Source organism: Alosa alosa, chromosome 5 (assembly GCF_017589495.1).
Source record: "Alosa alosa isolate M-15738 ecotype Scorff River chromosome 5, AALO_Geno_1.1, whole genome shotgun sequence".
NCBI lineage: Eukaryota > Metazoa > Chordata > Actinopteri > Clupeiformes > Clupeidae > Alosa > Alosa alosa.
Window position 1 is genome coordinate 21,477,128 of NC_063193.1, and position 24,382 is coordinate 21,501,509.

General features: G+C 44.4%; 1 protein-coding gene across 2 annotated transcripts in view; it reads right to left on the minus strand.

Moving 5' to 3' along the window:
* Positions 1 to 321: 321 nt before the first annotated feature.
* si:dkey-215k6.1 (transmembrane protein 132C) overlaps positions 322 to 24,382 on the minus strand; it is a 187,859-nt gene continuing 163,798 nt past the window's right edge. For both annotated transcript variants that reach the window (XM_048244171.1, XM_048244170.1), the window contains exons 6-9: positions 10,347 to 10,552; positions 7,711 to 7,984; positions 5,821 to 6,012; positions 322 to 4,146 (exon numbers count right to left, since the gene is read on the minus strand). In XM_048244171.1, coding sequence (XP_048100128.1) covers positions 2,902 to 4,146; positions 5,821 to 6,012; positions 7,711 to 7,984; positions 10,347 to 10,552 — 1,917 coding nt within the window. In that variant the 3' untranslated portion in view covers positions 322 to 2,901. The remainder of the gene's footprint in view (positions 4,147 to 5,820; positions 6,013 to 7,710; positions 7,985 to 10,346; positions 10,553 to 24,382) is intronic.

Here is a 24,382-nt window from a genome sequence, read left to right on the forward strand (position 1 = left end):
TCATTAATATGCTTTCTGACTCTCAAGAGTCCTGATTAGTCAGTGTTACAGCCAATAGCAAAGTGCTATGTAGTGGGTTACATGGTTGTTAGGAAGAAGCACTGAAAAGAGAAATTAAATATATTTGTCTATAGATTCAGGAACAATTCAGATGGCTGAAAACATAGTTTATTTCCAAATGAAGGGCCTCTCAATATGCTTATAGAACATTATATGGTTTCTGGAGGACTGAAAAAACACCTGGAAACACCTGAACAGAGGAAACGGTATCTGTACACATATCTTGTGTAGTGGAGTGAAATAAGTGACAAGAGACATTGGTATGGGGAACATTTCAAGGTTTTATATACATATTCTTTACTGTTCAGGTACACATCCTCATATTGTAAAAAGAGGTATGGAATACAAAAAAGAAAAGGAAACCAAAAAATTAACAAAAAAATGAATCTACTACAATGATTCACAGAAGGCCAAGTGCTCTGACTGCCCAGAACACTCACACTTGCACTTAAGAGTACAAAAAATGGCTACAATCAGTCCATATAATAATGCTCATTAGTTGAATGCTATATTTTGAAAAGGGAACACTGGCTCTTTACGATTGTTGACTGAATACTCATGGGAGAGGAGGCTTCGGTGACTGTATAGTTTTGTACATCACAGAATAAGAATGACTGCGTCTGAATCCCTGTTGAATCTCGTCGCCTTGAAACCTTTGTGATTCCTTTTTAAAGTTTTATTCTTTAAAAAGCAAAAAAATGTTCCACCCACTTGGCTAAACAAGCCATTCAGTGGTTGACAGATTCTCATCAGTGCAGCAGCCCACATTTTTTACGGGAGTGGTATTATTTTCCCCCTACTGAAACCTTGGCTCAGAAAATTGCTTTCTTTTCTGTCACCCCCACACAGTAGTAATGCGCCAGAGAAGTGAGCTGGACATCCTTCTTGTGGCCATTTCTTCCCATACTGTATGTTTTTTGTTTGTGTGGCAGGTCCAGCTATGTGGCAATATAGCATCCTGACAAGAAACAAAATGTGACCCCAGCCTTGATGGCCTTGTATCGGTATTCCTGTGCAATCCCAAATTCCATGAATGTTATGATCAAGGGTAAGGAATGGACCTTTAAAAAAAAGCAAAAGGTTCAGTTTCCCAAAAACATGAGAGTGCTGACTGTGTCTACGGCCATCACAGAATAACTCAAGAGAATCTCACACAGACAACTCTCTCAGTTATGAAGATCACAGCCATGTATAGTGTTTGGGAAACTAATCCAAGATGGTGCATCAATGCAAAACCTTCTGTTTCACTTCTATGCAAAATGTACAAAATTAACCATGTAGGCCATGACCTAGTCTTGCTCTTCAGAAGATTTTTTGTGATTTTATTTACATCCTATTTCATGTTACACTTACAAATAAATATTGCATTCTTACAATCTACTTTTTCAGATTTCATCCTATCAATTTCTCTTTTATACATTTGTTTTTTTTTTTCACCTGAGCTGTTCAAGAGGTCATTTTTGCCTCTTCTCACCTGCAAGAATTGTCAAATAAATTAGAGAGTGGAGCGATACTGCAGGACAAACAAAACCAATAATGGAGCAAACAGACACCTTGTGTCTTTGAACTTGTGGGAATATCACAAATAAAGTTTATGAACACCTTTGAAAAGAAAAGAAAAAACACAATGTAAACACAATGTAAAACAAGCATTCACACTCTGACCATATATGTTAGTAGAAGAATATCTATCTGTACAGAATAATGTTCACCTATCGCTTCAGAGACAGTTCTTTCCCTTAGTTCTAGATCCTGAAGTGCTACTTTTGAGACCAACCGTGGAACTTTTCCAACTCATCCAGGCCTAGGAGGGAAGGGTGGAGCTCCTTGCGCTACTGGTATGGTTGTGCAGTCGTCCTAATACTGTACACAGACTAAGGGAGGGCAGGCGGCGCTATAGTGAGAATAGCGTGAGGAGGAGGAGGAGAAGAAAGAGACCACCACAGCTTCCTCCGATTGTGCAAGTGAGCGCCTCCGTCAGCCACAATGGGACACTGTGAAGGACGCTCGAAAAATCTCTTTCTCCTTTCTCCAGTTCAAACATTCACTGCAAAAAAGGGTGGTAGGGCGGCACTGTTACGTTCATAAGCTATTAAAGGATTTCTAATATTTTTCTTCTGGCTGGGGCATGGTTGGCACAGGTATGTTCTTTGTTGGGATGTCTAAAATATTTGCCTACATGGGCAGTTAAAAGCCTACATGATGGTTATAGTTTTGGGTTGATGTAGTCAGATTCGGGATGGGATTAAATGATGTCTACAAGTGACACAAAGCACATACATTTTCGAATGGGGGTGGTGGCAAAGGTGTGGGGGATAGCCAACCATCAATGTAGATCACAGAAATGGATACAACTGATGGAGGCATTTAGTGTTGGTCACTGCATGAGATGGTACACACACACACAGTCTGCGATGCTAGATAAAGTCAGAAAACACATTACTCAACAAAACCAACTGATGGAATTTTTGAACCAAAAAAAAAAAAAGTTAACTCAATTCTCGCTCTTCGAAATTCTTATGCTCAAATAAATGTACACCATTCTTGTATGCTTTTACGTGGTCTCACCATCCAGTGGTTCATTTTCACTTAGTTACTTTCCACGCCCTCGACTGGCATTAGTTCAAGTTCTCAGAGCCAGCCAGGGCAACTGTTCAACACACCCATTCACCCCTCACCCTGCTCAGTCATTGTCATGTCAATCAATGAATGTCACTTGCATTGCATTCCAAACTACTTGACGTCGCCTCGTCAAAGTCCTTCACTAAAAAGTAACAGCAACCGCAAAGGCATTACAGGTGAGATTTGTCGAGTCCAGTTCCCCACCCCAACATTGTGTTCTCACAGATTGTCTTGTAGCCTCTCCATGTAGGTTCTGATCTCGGCCGACTGCCCCAAGTCCATGTCTTGGCACACCCACTTGATGTCGTCTTCGTTCCCGACAAGGATGGAGTTGGTGTAGGGCCCTCCTTCGTCGGGAAGCACCGTGGCGAAGGACGTGAATTTGACCCGCTTGCCCTTGGAGGCCCGGGGAGAGTTGTTCAGCGGCTCGGCCTTGCCCGACTGGTCCTTCCCCACGCACGGGCCGCGCGTGTCGGAGAGAGTCCGCGGGAGTGTCTGGCCGTGGGCCGACACGCTGCCCTTGAGCGTCCCGCTGCCGTTCAGCAGGTACTTGCTCTCCTCGCAGCTGTCGCTGCGGTCGATGGCGGTGGTGCACTCGTCCGTGTGGGGCAGGGGGCCGTGGTGGTTGGCGTGGTGGTGGTGGTGGTGGTCCATGAGGTCGGCCTCGTTGCCCAGCCACACCCAGTCGTGTGCGTGGTTCATGTTGCCCTGCTCCAGCACGGGCAGCTGCTTGTGGCGGTACTTGAAGGCGAAGCTCACGCAGTTGATGAGGAAGACCAGGATGGCCAGGCAGAAGACGCCCAGCAGCGCGTACATGCCGATCTCCAGGTCGGACAGCCCGCGCGGGCTCTGGGTCAGGTCATTCTCCGCACCCCCGGGGAGCTCCACCTGAGCGGGGAAGCTGGTGTAGTCCACGGGGGTCTGGCCGCCACTGCCGCTACTGCCCCCTTGCTTGGCCCCGGCAGATTTTTTGGTCACCACGGTCTTGGCTGTGGTGCTCACTTTCCTCACCACGCCATCCTCGCGGTCAGCTGCGGCACTGGTGTACTTGGTGAACTCGGAGCCCGTTTTGCCCTCCTCTCCCTGACCCTTGTTCCTCTGCTCACTGGTGCTGTTGTCCAGGCCTCCCTCGCCCTCGTCCTGCCCACCTCCCCTGCCGCCGCCTCGCTGCTCCACGTCGTTCTGGCCGAACTTCACACGCACGTTGCCCACGCCCATCGCCAGCACACTCTTGCGCTTGGACTTCTGGCACGTCTCGGAGATGACCATCTCCACCTTGACCAAGGCCCCCTGGCCCTCTCCCTCGGCCTGCACCACGGGCCACTTCTGCGGGGACTCCTGGTAGGTGGAGACTACAGCCTCGTCCAAGGAGGTGGCGGTCAAGGTGAAGTCCCGGGGGTCGTAGATGTTGAGGGGCGTCACAGAGCCATCGCTGTACTGAATCCAGGCACTGATGACAGCTTCCTGAAAAGCAGGAGAAGCGACAAACGACAAATCAGAGGAGATAAACTCAAAAACTCAGATGTCACACATTTCAAATTTAAATCTATGGAGCACAGCACACAGGAATCAAACAAGATGCAATGCATGTTGTCTCAATGAAAAGAGGGCTTTGACCTTCAGAGAGCACATGAAATGCTTCTTTTTACAGTATGACTGCAAAACCCAAAATGTTGAAACCACACAAGAAACACACAGACTTGGTACAATATGCTGACAAAATAAGACCAGACAGCTGAGGTTGTTTTTAGTCTGGAAGAAGGCAGGATGTTTTATTTCCCTGGATAAAATAGGGGCACTGCTGTTTTATTTTTAATCAACACTGTGCCTTGCATTGGCAAGACCCAAAACAATTAAAGAAGAGTGGTTAAATGTGTACATCAGGTGCAATTGTTTTTACTTGTATTTACTTGTGTAAATGACTAAGTAATTATGTGAATTAATCACACCTAACACCTTTGTGCACCTCACACTTTTTCAATGAAATAAAAGGTACAAACACATGGCATGCATTGTAACGTAATAAACATGTCCATACACCAAACATAGATACTAACAAGATCACACACAATGAACTCAATGGGTTTGTAGGATAAAATATCAGTTCAGTTGCACATACTCTGCAAAGAGTATTTTATATTACCATACATTAGCATAACAAAGAAAGCTACAGCAGCAACCATTAGTGGGGGAAATAATTATAATAATATTATTATCATATTGCATATAACACTTTGCCATATGAATGTACAGGCACCCTGTTAAATCATTTAGCTTTTCTGTGTAGACATCTGTAGGACTGAAATAGTGTTTGAGTTTCTAATCTCCAATAGTAATTTAGGCTACTCCTCGCAGATATATGACTAAACTGCTGGGAATTGCTCAAGGCGAGTTGGACACATTATCTCCAACAAAGCATAAGAGTTTAGACCTGGAATGTAGCTCTACCATTTAGACCTATTAAAGGAGCCATGCTTCAACCAGCTCTTTTAATCAGACAGAAAATGATTCTGACCCTTGCTTCCCTTTTTTGTGTGCTCTGTTCACACCCTCGGAATTACATTAGCAGGGTTAAATATGTGCAGTCGGCTGCACATCTGTGTGTGCATCCAAGTGTGGGGTTCGAATAATGACACGACACCTCACTAAACTGTTATACACTGGCACCATTTTTATCATGCTCCCATTAAAGTTCAGATTAGCCTCTAATTGGCACTCCACTCTTGTACAATGCTTTTCAAGCACATATGAGGATGACGTGCATCATTCAGTGACCAATACATACTTTTATTTTTAATCAATGTTTGATTATCTCATTTTATTATCTCTTTTTACTCTCTCGTGTTTTTATGTCTCAACTGTATATTCTTGTTGCATTGCTATCCAGCACGTAAGGGGCTATGATAATGAAGTCTGAGTGAAGTAAGTCACACCACTGGCAAAGCACAAGCTGCCCAAAAAACTAAAGATGTTTGAGTCGTGACTCACTCGGATCTTTCACCTGTGTCTTTAAATTAACCCATGAGTCGCGAGCCTCTAGTATCATTAACTCGGATCAGTTGAGTCCTACTACAATTCAATCTAAAACGATAAATAGCGGCACACACAAACAAGATGGATGTCGTGTCTGTCCGTCACCTGTTTGGGTGTGTGGAGGAGGTCCTGTGCCGTGGTGGTGACGTAGATGGCTCGGCCGTCCGCAGGGTTGGGCAGCAGGGACAGGCTGAGGGAGGCCACCAGCTGGACGCCCAAATCTGAGATGGTCACCTTGTCGTCCAAGACCGTGACCGTCTTTTCGGCCAAGATGGAGTCTGAGAGCGGTGAGATTACCTGCAAAACAAGTGCCAAGGTAATCATCAGTGGGCTGCATGAAAAGCCCCATTCATGTCTAGGACCCCATTCTGCCACTGCAATTCCGCTTAATCCCCTATTAAAGAAAAGCTATCATTTTCACAAAGCCTGCATTCTGCATTTGGTGGCTTTCAAAGCCAGATGGTTGCTTTTTACCCTTTACAAACCCCCTACTGTGATTTGATACAAAGAATAAGCAATAAATAACCAAGCCTGCGCTGAAATCATAAACCAGAATGAACAGTACAGCTGAGTTAATCCTGGTGGTTTGTTTAAATCAACATGTATTGAATCAAAATGTATTGAAAAAAAATCAAAAAGCAATCACACTAAATATTATTATGAAGCAAGGCTTTGAACCGGTTAACGGAACGAAAACGAAAACCAGAGACTTTTGATGTTTTGCTAGGAACAGAAACAAAACCAGAAACTGAACCAGAAACCAAAGCATAGTGTTAAACACCACCAACAGGAAACCAAAGCATAGTGTTGAATGCCACCAACAGGAAACCAAAAGGAAGGAAGGCTGTGATTTCAGCACCAGGGAAATTTAGAATAAATGTCAACTCTGAGCAAAATGTCTTCATGCCAAGGCATTTGTTGACTGACACCACTGGGATTTCCAACAGCGACAGAGAGAGAGAGAGATAGAGAGAGAGATAGAGAGAGAGAGAGAGAGAGAGAGAGAGAGAGAGAAAGGGGGTGGGAGACATGGAGATTGAAGCGTCAAGAAATCAAAAGAGCTTAGGCGCGCTAAACGGTGACAGTGAGGGACAAGCAGTGAGTGTGCGAGCTGACACTCCTCATTCATGGGGAATTTCCATTAAACTAGCCACAGCAGCTCCTCCCAAGGGGGGCCGTCACAACTCCGCTCCCAACTCCACGCTGTACCAATAAACAAGTGGATTTCTCCTGGACAGTATGCGTGCAGTACAAATGATTGCCTCCACACACACACACACACACACACACACACACACGGAGGCACAAAGAGACACATATTATGCCACTTCTTCTGATACCTTTTTTAGGGCTGTAAGCAGCAAATTGAACAGTGATCTCAGTTTTCTATCCTGGGACTGAGCTTGTTAGCATGTAGGTACGTAGATGTGGCAAGTCTCACCTTCACACCTGATGTGACAGATGTGTACTGCGTACGTAGTGTTGTCAATATCACAAGACCCGCCTATTCCTGACATACTTAACAGGCACAAAGGTACATTATGAGATAGAGGTTTACGAGCCATGAACACATAAACAGATGCTGGAAGCAGTCTGTCAGTGCCACTTGCCCTCACAATCAGAGTGCACATAGGGGAGGGGTAGAGCTTGTTATGAGCGCCTTGAAGGAGGGGCAGAGCTTGTTATTAGCGCCTTGGGGGTATGGGAATGTCTTCCTCAAGAACTACGTTGAGACCTTTATAATGTGGCCTTGGAGGTCTTGGTTAGGTTGGATTCTTTGGTGCCTGGGGCAGCTGAAGCACAAGTGCCAGTATCTGTAGCACATTCAGGTCCAAGTACCCGCTTGGGTTCTGGCCCACAGTCATTTCCTGCTCCCAGCCCATCTTTTTCCGACTCGCTTTCTGTCACTCTCAAATGTCCACCCTACATGGTGGCAAAAGGCATAGGCCAAGGGCAAGAGCCGAGGTTTAAGGCAAAGGTGCCATCCTGGCGTACCTGGATGGTTGTGATGCCCAGGTCTCTGCCCATGAGGACGCGGCCATCGATGAGGCGGGCGATGCGCGGGTCCTCCACCTTGAGGTAGTCCTGCACCATCTCCGTGATGTCCGCCTGCCAGTCCGCGCCCAGCATGTACACCAGCTCCCCGCCCGGGTCCGCCGGCTCGGCCACGAAGTGGGTCAGCACCCGCACCAGGGCGTACTGGTACTGCAGCGCGCAGCCCCTTCCTCTCCTCTCGTCGTCCTCGTCATCCTCACTGTCCCGTGTGGGCCTGGTGTCAGGAAGAGGGGCTATCCGTTAGCCAACATCACATAAGTGAGTGCAATGACAGTGTCAACAGTATTGTATTCAGGGACTGTGCTGTAATTTCCCAACTATTTAGCTATTATAGGTTTATATATTGATTTTGCAAAATTTCTTCAACTATGAGGTTAATACACGGAGGTATTAATATGGCTTTGTTTCTTTTAACTTGCATAAAACACTGCCCTGCGGCTTATACACAATGCAGCTAATACACAGGAAATGACTGTAGGCCTGTAGTCTTTAGATGACTGGATAGAAAAGCACATCATGTGGTCTAAGAGGAGGCTTTTGGCTTGCTGGTTTATCACTGACGGAAAGCTGCTCACATCCTTGTTTACAACAGGTGCTGCATTCACTGAATATAATTCTACATGATCACTCTCCAATTGGCATGGGCCAAATAATTGATTAAGTACAACATCTTGATAAATGTTTCATGCATTATACAGCAGATGAAATAGACCCAGCATGAGTTGTAAAAAAAAGAACAATTCTAATTCAAACTAACTTTTAGATTGTCAATTAAATGCCTGACTGCATAGAACACAAATAGATTTTAATATTTACTAGAACTCATTTTTGTGATGTCTGCATTTGCCTCCAGGTTAACACAGCTTGAACTCTTGTTATTGATTCTAAAGGCCTCTGTGGAATTTCAAAATCTAAATTAGTCCAGCACTTTTTTTTCAGACAGCATATTTACTCTTTTGCCTTTTTTAAGCATTCTCACAGATACAAATCTGGGTTTAAGTTTTGTCCACAACTGGAAAGCATTTCGCAACACGTAACTGCAACCTTAGACAAACATACACATATAGACAATTTGTACACAAAACATTTGCCAAAGGTAAAAATACACCAACACATTTCCACGCATTAGATGCTCAAGGCACCTTTCGTGTCAACACCATTATGTTTTAGCTAATTTAGTCTCATCCTGGCTTGCTATCATTTCGAGTCCAATCTGAAGGTTTTATCCTTGTAAGAGGCTTTGATAGTCAGATAATGGTGTTGCTTGGAGTGCTTTTAACACTAGCGGCTGCTTCCAAGTTGGGCATCACAGTTTTACAGTGGCATTGTGCTCAGAGGCATGTGACTTGGCATCTCACTCGCAATTTTACATTTTCATATTATGCACCCATTATCTCCTTATTATCGCCTCCATAAAATCGACAGGGGATGCCGGAGATAAAGCTCTTAATTATTCAGATGTTCACGTTGAACTCTCGGTTACCTCCCGATCGCATGCAGACGCCTCTTCTGGATACACTCCTCCCTTTTGTCCTAATTCACTGTAACATATTCCGTTGATGAAGATGTCCAAACACTACACACACCAATTCCTTCATATCCTCTCACAAACACAGTGTACAGCTAACAGCTGGTGCAGTAAAGACTACAGAGAGTAGTACACTATAATATTGCATTAAGGCTATGGATTTGGAAACAGTGATACAAACCTAATTATACTGTATTACTATTATGAATCAGGCAGTTACATCCAGTTACATCACTTTTACTGACTAGAACAGACACTATCTAAAGCCATTATCTCACTATTCATGAATAAAATATGACACCTATGAACTGCAACAGGTATTTTAATCTCCCTCTCTCTCTATCTCACTCTCTCTCTCTTACACACATACACACACACACGCAGATGCACACACACACACACACACACACACACACACACACACACACACAGTCTCTCCAGTGGCGAAGGTGAAGCTCCCCCATTTCACAGGCGTATGCCGTGGCGTGTTTGGGGCGACAGGAGAAATTGGCCAAATTGAAAGAAGAGTGCGCGAGGAGACAGAGAGTGAAGGCTGCGGTCCTGGCGCTGCCGATAACAACGCAACTCATCACGCCCGCCGGCCGGCCGGCCCTCCCGAACGAGCCCCCGGTAATGCGGCGAGCTGCCTCCTGGGCGAGCGGAGATTAGGGTGCCGCTGTGACGTTGGCGGCAGCTCAATGAGACTTGGATGAGAAAGGGCTAAATGAACTGGGAGCGTGATAATCAAGAGCAGCGCTCATTCTGCAGCCCTGCACAGAGGGAGGTGCCCAGGTGCTGCTCACTGAGAGAGAGGATTTGAATGTGTGCAGCCAGCTACCTCTCTAAACTACTGCTCTAAAGAATGGTTGGCAGTTACATACACACACACACACACACACACACACACACACACACACAGGCACACGGACACAAATGAACACATAGATACAAACATCTTTAACCTAAGAAATGAAGAAACGAGCTCTTGGTGAAAGTGACAAACACACTGACACACACACACACACACACATCCATATGACGCACACACCTTTTGTTGGAGAGGATGGGCACCCTCCAGCCTTTAACCTGACTCAGCTCGGTGTCGGAGACATCGATCTGCAGGGGCAGGCGCGGCACCCACACGGTCAGCTCCAGTTGTGTGCTCAGGTACAGGTAGGTGAAGTTGACCATCAGGGACTGGCGCCCACGCATCTCCTTCCCATTCACCAGCACCGAATCACAGCCGGGGGATACCTGGGAGCACACAAGCAGACAGAGGAGGCAGTCAGCAATGTGTGTGTGTGTGTGTGTGTGCGTATGTGTGTGTGTGTGTGTGTGTGTGTATGTGTGTGTGTCTGTGTGTGTGTGTTAGCCAAAGATCGTACTGTATCTTTCAGACAGCCAAAGCCAAAGGGGTTCGAATGTGTGTGTGTGTGTGTGTGTGTGTGTTTGTGTGAGTGTGTTAGTTAGGGCTCATATCTGTCAGACAGAGATGAGGCCAAAAGTGTGTGTGTGTGTGTGTGTGTGTGTGTGTGTGTGTGTGTTTGTGTTTGTGTGTGAGTATGTTAGTTAGGGATCATATCTGTCAGACAGAGATGAGGCCAAAGGGGTTTGTGCGTGTGTGTGTGTGTGTGTGTTTGTGAGTGTGTTGGTCCAAATGTGTGTCTATGTTGTGTGTGTCTGTGTGTGAGTGTGTGTCTATTTCAGAGATCATGCGAGGGATATATTTCCTTGTGTATATATATATATATATATACTGTATGTAGGGATAGGGAAGGGCCTGACATGTACTTCCACTGTGTAATTGCCTTGGTGACAAGTGCAGAAGGTCTCATTTAAATATACAGCCCTGGAGCCTGTTCCATGCCATGAGAGATAGCTAAGGTGGTATGCATGCATATTGTATGTCCCTGCGCTTAGTGTGTTCAGTTGTATGTATGCATTAGAGTGTGTATGTAAATGCAAGGCTTAGTGTTTGTGTTTATGCATGTCTTTGTTTAGTTTAGTTGTGTATATATATATATATATGTTGAGAGTGTGTGTCAGAGAATTAGTTAGAAATAGAGAAAGAGTGGAGTAGTAGAGAGAGAGAGAGAGAGAGAAAGGGAGAGAGAACAAAAGAGAGAAATGCATGTGCATGTGTGTGTATGTGTGTGTGTGTAGATATGCATATTTACTATGTTGTGTATATGGTAGTGAGTATACCCACACCATGTGCCTGTGCTTTGTCTATGATAACACTGTTTGTTGTGCTAACTGGGCTGTGTGCTGTGTGGAGCCACACGGCTCAGCACAGCATCATAGTTTGTTTTGACAGGACTCCGTTGGTGTCAGCGCCGAGAACAAAGCCGCCATTTACACACGTCACTCACGACCAGTCCCCCCCGGCGGAGATCTCCCTCAAACTACTTCATGAACCTCTCTTTCCTTCTAGTCAGACTACGAGTTGCTTGAAATTCTTCATGGGCATTGACAATTCCTCCCTTAAAAATAGATGAGTAAAACTCTAACCCCTTTGCTCTAGTCTACAGATGCTCAGCAATGCTACACCCCATCTCCACAAAGTCTGAAAGGGTGTGACAGTGTGAACCATGCTGCTGTTGAACCAACTGCTGCCTATATGTTGTTTTTTTGTGTGACTGTGTGTTGGTAAAGTAATGCATTCACTGTTAGGCCACCTTCCCATGATAGAAGGCTGCTGCTGGAGTCACTGCTGGCATGGTAACATTTCACTGGCTAGGTTGATTGTGTTCAGTGTTAGGTCCTTTGGTTTTTCACTAATAACTCTAAATTAATTAGACTAATTGCTTTTAAAATGATGTTCTCCTTTTGACAGTCGAAAGAGCTGATAAAGAGCATTCATTTGATGTATATCTCAATTTCGCCAAAAATGTCACTTACGCCCCTCTGGATCTCAGCCCTCTAAATGTTATTTACATTTCTGCACGGTTGCTCATCTTACCTATGCTATATGTGCAGCTGTACCATATACCCCACAGTGCACAAGCCAACACACACAAGGCTATAGCATAAGAAAGCATGTTAATGTTCATCCAGTTAAAAAAAACACTATTTTTAAACTGGGAACCGATTATTTTGGTAGCCATGGTGAAAGTGAAAGGCTAAAAGGTTCCATTGGGTTAAGCGCTCCCTTGCCTGGCATTTTGTTGCTGTGTTTTTGTTTTTGTTCACTATGAAACTGGTTCTTCCAACGTTGTGAAGTTGGTGCAGTAGTACCATTCGGATGGATGTGTAACAGCCAAAGCCTGCAATCACATGCGTTCCTTTGCTTCCCAAAAGGTGTCCCTCAAACATTCTTTCAATGGGAGCCTAATTAATAGCTCCATAGGGGGGAAAAACGAAGGAAAGCCAACCCATTTTCTACTGGTAATTAACGGGAGAATTTCAGCTGATCAGCCTAGATTGACTGACTTTGCGGAGTAGAGAGTGCCGATTTAAAAAGATCTCATGTATTTGCAAGTCTAATGTGTTTTTTCACTGACTGTTAACATCCTTGCGGAAGAGGTGGTTAAAAAAACAACAGCCAGAGAGGTGGCGGATGATTAGAAAGGGGGTGATTAAGCTCTGTGTGCTGGATCCGATGATGACACACATCCCTTCCTGTGATTGCTTTGCCATTTGGTATGGCTCGCCACTCCGTTACCTGCAAATTACACCTAGATGAGAGGGAGTGGAAGTCAGGGCCTTGCAATGGGACTCTCTCTCTTTTATTCTCTCTCTTTCTATTCTCTCTCTCTCTCTATCTCTCTTACACCTTCCTTAGCCTCATCCCTGACTCTCTTTCACATTATTTTTCTCATCCGGCTCCCTCTCTCCCTCTCTCTTTCTCTCTCTCCCTCCCTCTCTCTCTCTCTCTGGTCTGTATTCCTCATACATTTATTAACAATCAGTCTAAAGGTATCTATTTGTCACAAGGTATCTATTTGAATCTTTGATTTGCTGCTAATAGATGACTTGTTTCTCTTTTGAACAAAACAAAAAAGCTATTGAAAATATCTGTGACTCAAAATTTAGTGCTTAGCTGCTTGAAGAATGTTAAGCAGATTTTCAATTTTGCAAACAATGCAGATTATTTAAACTTCCTCTTGACTTCAAAATCATTTCAAGGTTGCTTGCTTCAGACTTCATATATGCCCTCACTACACATTCATATAATAACAATATTTTGAGTTAAATAGCATCCTTCACCCAGGGCATCTCCACAGACCTCCTACCCCTACTGCTCAAAAAATTTAGGGAACACTTACATTTTTCCACAATTGTTAAAACACATTTTTTGAAACCTTCCACCCTTTTCTCCATTCTCAAACTACATTCACAGAATGTCCTTGCAAAATAAAACACTCGCCTCAAAAGTTTTACTTGTGCTCAGAACCAAACAGTGTCAGAGTAAGGTTACCGATCCAGTGTATGATTGAAGTGTTCCCTTAATTTTTTGAGCAGTATATTTACATGGAATAAGGCTGCAAAACACATGATAACATATGAGCCATCTAAATAACAGGGAATACAACATGCAACTCAGGAATAGATCACACAATTGATTATGAGGGGTAAAAATGATGTACACAACCTACTGACCAAACTCTATAGCTTGTCTACTGGCACCTGCTGGTCTCTTGTTAGCAAAGCTGTGCTCATTCCTATGATGTGCATGTCTCTAGTCTAGCAGCTGTCCTGTCAAGCTGAGAGACTGAGTCTGTTTAATGCGACTCCACAATGGGTCGCTGCCTTGACAATCTGCTGACGATATTGATACAAACTACACTGTCTGAAAAGCATGGAAGCATAGAGACATTAATTTCCCTCTCTCCCTCTACCTACTGTATCTTTCTTTCTTTCTTTCTTTTTTCTTTCTTTTTCTCTATCTCTCTATCTCTCTTTTTCAGTGTCTATTTCTCTCCCCATACTTTTACAGGACTGGAATGACAGTGGAATCTGAAGGACATTTATGAGGCTCTGTTGGCTGTCGAGGAGTGTGACGTTGCCCTAGGATACAGACCGCCCATCTCCTCGGAACGCTGAAGCTTGGTTGCCGGTGGCAGCAGCAGTCATCAGAGTGCGGCATACCAGAGCTGTGGATGTGTCACACTTTTCTGACTCCTATTCAGGGTCACAGAGGGGACACGCGGATGTGGCTTTAATAGAGTGCCTGTGTGTGTGTGTGTGTGTGTGTGTGTGTGCGTGTGTGTGTGTGTGTGTGTGTGCGTGTGTATGTATGTGTGAGTGTGTTTATCGGGTGGTTGTGGGTGTGTGTGTGTATGTGTATAATGATCAAATAAATATATAAATAATGTATCTGTGTGTGTGTGTGTGTGTGTGTGTGTGTGTGTGTGTGTCTGCAAATATGTGGATGTGTGTGTGTGTGTGTGTCTGTGTGCAAATCTGTGGATGTGTGTGGGTGTAAACATGTCTGTATGAGAGTGAATCAGTGTGTGTTGTTTGTGTCTGTGTGTGAGTGTGTGTGTGTGTGTGCGTGTGTGTGTGACATGAGTGCATGCCTGTGTGCTTCTGTAGGCATTCCTAGCCGTGTGTTTGCTGGAGTAGTGTCTCAGTGTGTGTGTGCCCGTTGGGGGGCATTTACTGTAGCGTCCACACATACAGGCTTTTCATGTGTGAGGTGACCTCCTTCCATCTCTTCTCCCTTATCAGCCAGAGAGCTTTCAGGGCCCTGCCATACCCACCGATGCTTTACTTCCTGTCATATTTATCCCCAATACGCACACACACACACACACACACACACACACACACACACACACACACACACATACACACTCACACACACACACACACACACACACACACACACACACACACACACACACACACACACACACACACACACACACACACACACACACACCCCTTTCTCTCATGGTCACACACTTAGAGTCAAGGCTTCAGTGAAGCAGACATCAGTGTAGGTTTTCTGAAGCATTGTGAAGGCTATCAAGTCACCTAAACACACAGACATACTCAGCTCAACCACCGCCATGCCAACCCCTCACCCCCGCCACCCCCACCACACACACACACACACTTAAATGTGAAGACATTATGGGATGCTATGACAAAGAAAATATCATATAATTACATTGTAATAATACAATACATATGTGATACAAAGAGTAATTTCAGTATAACTATGAGACCATCAAGGGAATGATGGTGTTCAGAAAGAGACTAGTAATAAGATGAGGGCTCCTTTTTCATTTAAAGACAAAAAGAGTGTGAAAATTTGCTGAAGAGCAAATAGATATTATGTTGAATAGGCAGCGAGGGAAAAGAGTATTCATTTCCCTAACACTGAGTTTGAATGAAATACGCCACAATTAACTGATATTAAGTGGTAATGAGTGTCGGCAAGCTGATGAGTTTGAACATCTTTTTGTCAACAATGATAAAAGCCTTTCTTGTCCATACGGTGCTCTCAGATTAGCGGGAAACGATGGTGACAGTCAGATGTCTAATATGCTCAAGAACATTATTACGCATCCCCCAACTTCTCACTTATTACCAACGACACGGCAGGAGGAGTTTTTTCTTTCCATGAGGCCTGTTGTCTGCCAGAGTATCATTCTTGTGTGCACCACTGAGTGAGCAGTTACCCAGAATTCCATCTTTCTTGCCAGGAGTCTCAGCATCTCCCCTCTCCCTTTCATTAACTGTACTTCATCAGATTTGCTCAAGTCTCTCTCTAACACTCTCTCTCTCTCTGCATCTCTCCCACTCTGTGTCTCTCTATCTTTCTCCCTCTCTGTGAGCCTCTCCTTCACTCTCACGCTCTCCATCTATATTGAGAGGCAGGTGTTGGTTCGGCAGGGGCTGGGATATCAAAGCTGGCTGGCCCGCGCCTGAGTGTGGAGAGGCATCTGTCGAGCCTGCCTGTCAAGGGCCATGCGATTAGACAGGAAATCTGCAGCCCTAATGGCACTGTAATGAAACGCGGAAAGCGCTGCGATGAGTCACATGCTCATCTATAATCCAAACAAGGACAAACGTGTCAGATCCAATAGCTTCCACCTGTATATTAAAATTAAATAGCGCCACTGATTAGGCCGTTAATTAGAGCTAAGCAACATGTTACGAGCGCATCTTTGTGACACACTGGCCGGGTCTGCTTTTCTGAAGACATGTTTGTGCGCGACGGATAAGATGTGTGACTTTGCTCTTTTCTTGCCACTCTTTTTCTCCCTGCTCCTCCTCCCCGGGACTTGTTTGTCTCAGTCTCCAGTGCTTGATGGCATACTCTGCAGCAGCTACAAGGGGCAGTGTAAACACATTCCCCTTTGTCAACACAAACAGCTGAGCCATGGGTTTGATGACACTGAAAAATTGATTTAATCTCTGTCTCTCTCTTAAAGAGCGAGGTGGGGGGATGGCGTGGGGAGGGTGTGTGTGTATGTGTGTGTGTGTGGAGGGGTAGAGTGCATGGCAGCACAAGGTTCCTCTGCGGAGCAGAGGCCAGACAGCTGTCCCCACAAAAAAGCCAAAAGAGAGAGAAAGAGGGAGAGAGAGAGAGAGAGAGAGAGAGAGAGAGAGAGGGAGGGAGGGAGGGAGAGGGAAGGAGAAAAAATTATGGTTGAACTGGAACAAGGATGAAGGCTACAGTCTCACACCCAAGAGGACATTCGCATAAATCGTTCAGAGATTTGTGTGTCTGTGTGTGGAAGGGGGGGGGGGGGTATATACCCTAAACATCTCCAAAGCTATTAGTAACAAAATTTCACAGCAAAATACAAAATTACCATGGGGAAAATGCACTGTGCAGCAATTCAATTCCAACGGTTCACACATCATTTACAGACTCCGATTAGGCAAAATTATCTTATGTTTTCAGCTTTCCCCATCAATTTTCTGTAAATACATCTGAAGAAAATGGAGGATTTCCTTTTTTTCAAAATTATAAAAACTGTTCGGGAGTCTCTCACTTTTATGCAAACTACATAGCAACAACACCAGACAAGCCACAATGATTTAGAAGGAGTCCTGTTACATTTATGGCTCTCCACTTTGCATATCGACATTTTTGTCAGTTAGAATTAAACGTGCACATTGATTGTCAGTATGCAAAGGCCCGTAGTGTGATGCATTCTCTCCACTAAAAAAATAATTCCAAACACTGTAGAATTAATATTTGATAAACATGTACATGCAGTTAGTAGAGATGTAGATGGGATTTAAAACACCAGTGTGTAAGGAAACTGCATAGATACTTTTGAAAAACATTATTTTATGTAAGGCATAATGCAGGCTATTGTCCACCAGTCATTATTTAAGCAATATAGCACGAGTGAGAGTGGGGTTGGTCATGGATATTCCCACGGGTGTTGTTCGGCCGTAGCCACGAGGCCGGAGGCCGAGTGGCGCAGGCAACAACAGCCGTGGGAATATCCATGACCAATCCCACGATCACGAGTGCTATATTGCTTTTATACAACAATTCTACCACAAACTAAATAATCTGAAAACATCAAAGTCAAAGTCAAAGTCAGCTTTATTGTCAATTTCTTCACATGTTCCAGACATACAAAGAGATCGAAATTACGTTTCTCACTATTCCACGGTGAAGACAAGACATATTTTGCCAATTTAAGTCCACAGACAAACATAACATTCAAGTAAACAAAAAAGTAAGTAAATAAGTAAATAAGAGGGCACATATAATGAAAAAATAAGAGCAGCAAAATTTGGTTGAAATTGTGCATAGACAGTCAATAAAATACTAGTGCAAAGTCAGGCCAATAAAAGGCTGGGGTAGTTCTGTTTGATCTAAGTAAGAAAGAAAGTGGCATAGTGGTGCAAGTTATGTAAGAGCAGCAGAAGTGTTGTGTTTTCAGGTGTTTTCAACAAGTTGCAAAGTGTACAAGTGTGCAAGTGGAGTAGTGCAGGCGGCCATTTTGGGTCCAATGTCCAGGATGTTATGTAGCTGAGGGTGGAGGGGAGAGGAGGGAGAGAGTTCAGCATCCTTACAGCTTGGTGTATGAAGCTGTTGGTGAGTCTGGTAGTGCGGGAGCGAGGCTTCTGTACCTCTTCCCAGAGGGCAGTAGATCAAACAGATTGTGAGCGGGGTGACTTGCATCACTCACAATTTTGGTCGCCTTTATGGGTGAGGTGGGTGGTGTAAATGTCCTTCAGGGAGGGGAGTGAAGCACCAATAATCCTTCCAGCTGTGTTCACTATGCGCCTGCAGGGCTTTCCTGTTGTATTCAGTGCAGCTTCCGGCCCCCACACAGCGATACAGCTGGAGAGGATGCTCTCAATGGTGCCTCGGTAGAATGTGGTCATGATGGCTGGTGGAGCACTTGCTCAGCCTGAGTTTCCTGAGAGGAAGTACAGGCGGGCGCTGAGTTCTCTTCGCCAGTGATGTAGTGTTGGTGGTCCAGGAGAGGTCTTCACTGATGTGCACCCCCCAGGAATTTGGTGCTGCTCTCTCTCCACCACAGCACCATCGATGGTCAGTGGCAGGTGTTGGGTGTGACCTCTCCGGAAGTCAACAACAATCTCTTTGGTCTTGCTGACGCTCAGCAGGAGGTTGTTGTCCCTGCACCATGTGGTCAGATGGTCGACCTCCAACCTATATTGAGTCTCACGCCCTTGGTGATGAGAGAGTTGTGTCGTCAGCAAATTTCACTATGTGATTGTTGCTGTAGGTTGCAGTGCAGTCATGCGTCAGCAGGGTGAAGAGCAGCGGACTGAGCACTCCAGCTTTGGGGGCTCCTGTGCTCAGTGTGATGCTGCTTGAGGTATTGTTGCCAACACGCATTCTACTTGAGGCCTCTGACAGAGGGAAGTCCAGTAGCCAGTTGCAGAGGAAGGTACTGAGTCCCAGTTTGTCAAGTTTGCAGATGAGTTGTTGTGGTATTATGGTGTTGAATGCAGAACTGAAGTCTATAAACAGCAATCTCACGTATGAGTCTCTTTTTTCCAGGTGGGTGAGGGCTGTTATTGTCAATCCTACAATCCCGTTATTGTTTAAAAATGTTAATTTCGACATCGTTCTTTACGCACCAAAAAATAGTTCCCTTTTCAATAGACAGCGTCTTGGTTGCTAGGTAACCAACATTCCAGATCCCTCATTACGGGTCTTTGTGGTTTACGTGTCTTCTTGAAAGAAATGTTGAAAGTCGGGCTGAAATCACATTCTTATCTAGGTTTGCTGCATGCATGTTACAAGGATGGGCCATGCCATGTAAGGGACATGGTACTGCAAAAAAACGGAAACATAGTCTACATTGCAGAACCACTCAACTTTATTAATTTATGGTGAATAAATGTTACACTACTGTGCACAGCCTGACGTGACGATGCTAGCAGGTTAGCAGCGGTTAGCTAACTATGCTAACGTTAGTTATCTACAAGTCTCCTCAAAGTGACAATCATATTATACACAATGCTGGCAATGCTGAGAACAATTAGCATCCTCGTTTATCTTACTTTACATTGAGTTGACTGTGTGGCTTAATCCACAGATGTGGTGAAGCACTGTTTCGTTATGGTTTTAAGGAGTAACCATAGACAGTAAAAGATACTGTAGGGACCCATTGCTTGAAAGAGAGCTGGGATGAGAACATTGTGTCAAACATTGTAAAATTATTAGCTGCAAAGTCTGAGTTGAAATGTCAGGGATATTCCAACCCATTGCCAATCAGAAAAAAAAAAATAGTTCCATAGAACCCAATTGTTGTATAATGGACATTATTGCACAGCCTGACGGGATGCTAGAACATTGCTAACTATGCTCAGTTATCTACAAGTCTCCTCCAAGTGACAATCATATTATACACAATGCTGGCAATGCTGAGAACAATTAGCATCCTCGTTTATTTATTACATTGAGTTGACTGTGTGGCTTAAAAGTGAAGCACTGTTTGCTATGGTTTGAAAGTAACCATAGACAGTAAAAGATATTAGGGACCCATTGCAGAGCTGGGATGAGAACATTGTGTCAAAATCATTGTATCGCGGAGTGATTTATTAATCTGAGTTGAAATGTCCAGGGATATTCCAACTCATGGAACGTCTCTCGGCCAATCAGAAAAAAAAAAATAGTTCCATAGAACCCAATTGTTGTATAATGGACATTATTACACGGCTCTTGAGAGTGCTGCAAAAAGTTCCATTCACATGAATGGGCCTTCCCAACATTCGGACCTATGTTATATCTATTTATCACCCGGAGAAAATAAATACTCTTTTCTGATTGGCTGGCGGGGTGGCTTTTAATTCTGAATAACAGGACACCTATGAAGTAGATCTGGTAAAAGAAAAGTTTAATCGCTGTTTCATATCAATGCTTAGGAATGGTAACTATAACAACGATAGTAGGACAACAGTTGAGCCTGGAGGCAGGCTTCGCAACAATGGAATCAACTGTAAACAAGCTAACTGTCCATGCTATCACTGTTATAGGGCCAACGAAAATTGTACAACAAGCTGAACTAGTGAGCTTCTTTTTAAACGGAACCACGTGTTTCCTTTGCTTTACAGTGGCAACTGGGTGATAAGCGGGATAACGGCCTTCGAGGTGTGTCCAGTTATATGGAATTAATGGACTCCACCGGAGGCAACTCCACCTCCGCTGCGCGCCGGGGAGTTCTTTGCCCCTCGCCCTCGTCCATTAATTCTGTATAACAGGACACCTCGGCGACCGTTATCCCTTACATAATCACCGGCAAAGTATATAATCACCGCTGTCAATGGCAACGGGTTGATTAACATCTTTCATATCCCTCCGCAAGATGTCCGTTCGCTTATTGTAATGGAATTTCATTGAAGGGAAAGTAAGCTAGTAAGACGTTGCCACGCAACACCTGAAACTGTCAAGTTCTATCTGTGTGGCAAACTATTTATTTTGTCAGCGGATGACACGAAACGGTAGCAAAATCATTTTTAAAGACCCATTGTGTTAGGTTTCTTTTCTCGTTTTGGCAAGTAGCTGTGTAATAAGCGGGATAATGTATTGTCCGCCGGTAATTATCAGAAAATTCTCCCTGTCGGGACTTATTTTCTGATAATTACCGGCGGACAATACAGTACATTATCCCTTACATAAGTCCCAACAGGGTGAACAGGACTTGGTCTTGCTTTGTCCGGAAGGGACTTATATTCAGATAATGACCAGTAGACAACACATTATCACGCTTATTCTAGAACTTGCCAAGAAAAGAACCTTCACATGTGTCTTTTTAAATGATTTTGTTACCGTTTCGAAACAAATAGTTTGCCACACAAATACAACTTTTAAGTTCCAGATGTTTCATGGCAAAGTATTACTTGCTGACTTTCATTTTCAATGAAGCTCCATTGTCATAAGTGAATGGACTACTCAAGGACTGATGAAAGACTTGTTGAATCAGAAGTACAAAATCCATTGCCACTGGCAGTGGTCATTAATTCTTTGCAGTGGTCATTATGCGGAATTATTGGACCCTCCAAACGTTGGGAAGGTCCTTTCATATTAATGGAACTTTCTGCAGCATTCTGAAGAACCGTATAATACATTTAGTCATATGTTAAAAAAAGCAACCACTCAACCAATCAGGACGTGTTTGTCTTCTCAGTATCCCACAACACAGTTTGTGCAATCAAAGTATTTGTGCACACACACACACACACACACACACACACACACACACACACACACACACACACACACACACACACACACACAAAGACACAGATACACACAAAGGCACAGACACGCACAGACACACACACACACAGACACATTTACACAAATACACACATGCACATATACAGTACACGCACACAGCAAACCTCCAAAAACTTCAGCGCTTGCTCTCCCACACTGTGACAAATGGTGGATTATTCAGCTGACAATGCAAAACATTGCCGGAGCCGAGATAGACCAATCATTTCATAGGCCCGGGCATCAAATTACTCGGAAGAATTGGCACTTGCTTTGTGCCAGGCCAGAGGAGAGTGAAAGAGGAGGAAGCGATAGAAAATGGAAGACAAGGCAGGGCAAAAAAAAAGGGCTTCAAAGCAGAGAAAGCAGGCAAGAGGAGCAGGTGAATTCATTTCCTGGATGGCTGGGGGAACGGCGCGGGCACCTCCTTTCAAAAGCAAAAGCAGGCAATGAGAGGTCTTTTCAGAGTAAAAAAGGGGCTGGATCTTCCTTGTTATTTCCCCACATTATTTCCCGAGCAGCAGCTCGGTGCGAGCCAACGGGGGCTGTTACTGGGTGCCGCCCGACGCTGCCGTGTTTTGTCATCCACGCGTTTGTGTACGGAGGGACCCCTGCTGGACGTAGCTGATGCATTCACGCCATAAATCACGCCTTAATCCCAGTCACCCCCCCAAAAAACAACTCACCGCTGCTGCCGCCGCCGCTCCATCTGACCGCACTGAGTTGGACTAAATTGGAATCTAAACGGCCTCTCCCACTCGGGAGGATAAGACAAATATTTAAATTTGGAGCATTGAATGTGACATTGCCCGAGGCAGCTGGGTCCCCTGGCACCGGAGAAAGGGATTTCAGGGACAGCAAACTTTCTTTACGCGTTTGAGATTCCATCTCTCAATCATATCCTATGGGGGCAGAGCACATCAATCCACTGTGCACCTAGTGCACATTACGAGGCTGCCTGGCAGGCTCTCCCAATGAAGCCAGACGACTTTAGCGGTTCCCCACGTTATCATTCTTATATGTTTAGTCTAATAGCATTTCTTCTGAAAAATCATAGGGATAATCATATTGCCCGCCACCTCGCATTTACCTGGAACCAAACTGCTCCCTAATGGCCCATTCCAATGCAGTGTTGATGGCAGAGATTGAGGGTAAAGAGAGAGACTGAGGAGAGCAATATTGAAACGATATACAGACAAAAAAAGAGGATGAAGACAGAGAGACAATCCTTGAAGTTTACAGCGCATGCCAGCCCACTAGCTCACTCACACTATCTCACAGTAACAGTGTGAGAGAGGAGAGGGAAAGAGATATAAAATCAGATACATAACACAGGAGTCAATTCCACACATTTTAAAGGAATATGAAATAGGAGACGGCGTGTGGGAGACACAGGCTTGGACAAAGAGGGACACAGAGAGAGGGGAAAAAGAGAGTTAAAAAGGACTCTGGACTTAGTGGTAAAAAAAGAGATTCAGCCATTTACATAAGTATTTGCATAGGGATATAAGTCAAGTGTGCCCTGAATGTGTCTCCGGGTATATTATTATTAGTGGTATAAGCCTTTCCAGACCGTGTCCCCGATGAGTATTTGATGCAGTGAAAACAATGTTCCCTCATAAGGAGAGAGTTGAGACACTACAGCTTCATTTGACTTTCCCTTGACTTGCTCTACACAGCAGTAATGGCACTTCAGTGTCACCAAAGTGAGCTGCAGAGATCCTATGCTGGGAAATGGATGATAAACGGTAGAATTGGCAGCAATGTGTCATAATACAATAATGGATTTCTGAACAGCGAGAATAGAATGTGAGCCGGTGAGAGAAATTGCTACACCATCAATGTCTGAAACATATCAGAAATTGCCCATTTTTTTGTAGGGCACAGGTATAGTGTCTGACATTTATAGGCTACACACTTCCACAAGTTATTCTAGTTGCTAACTGATGCTAGCCTTATGAAAAATGCAATCTGTTATGGTATTTCACCTCAGTACCAACAGTAAAGACTCCCTACATGAAACGTAATATATATCGTAAAAGCACCAACTACCGCCCCTTTCGTTCGAAAATTCTAAAACAGTGGTCCCCAAACTTTTTCTTCCGAGGGCCAGCTCACTATGCCTGGCTCTAAGAGAGGGCCAGAGACTTGGAGTATATCAGTAACCATAAATAGCTTTGTGCTGTGAACAACAACAGTCTACCTTAGTTGAATATTCCATTACATTTAATCATAGGCTACTAGCCTGGGTGTTCCCATGCTGCCTTGCACGCGATTTGATTCACGCTGCTAAGGCAGCCTAGAAACTACCACCCTAATGTTTGCCTCAGATAGGGAACCAATCACAGAACAGGGGGGAAAGCAAGACGATGATGAGCTATGCACAGACACATTTGATAGACATCCGT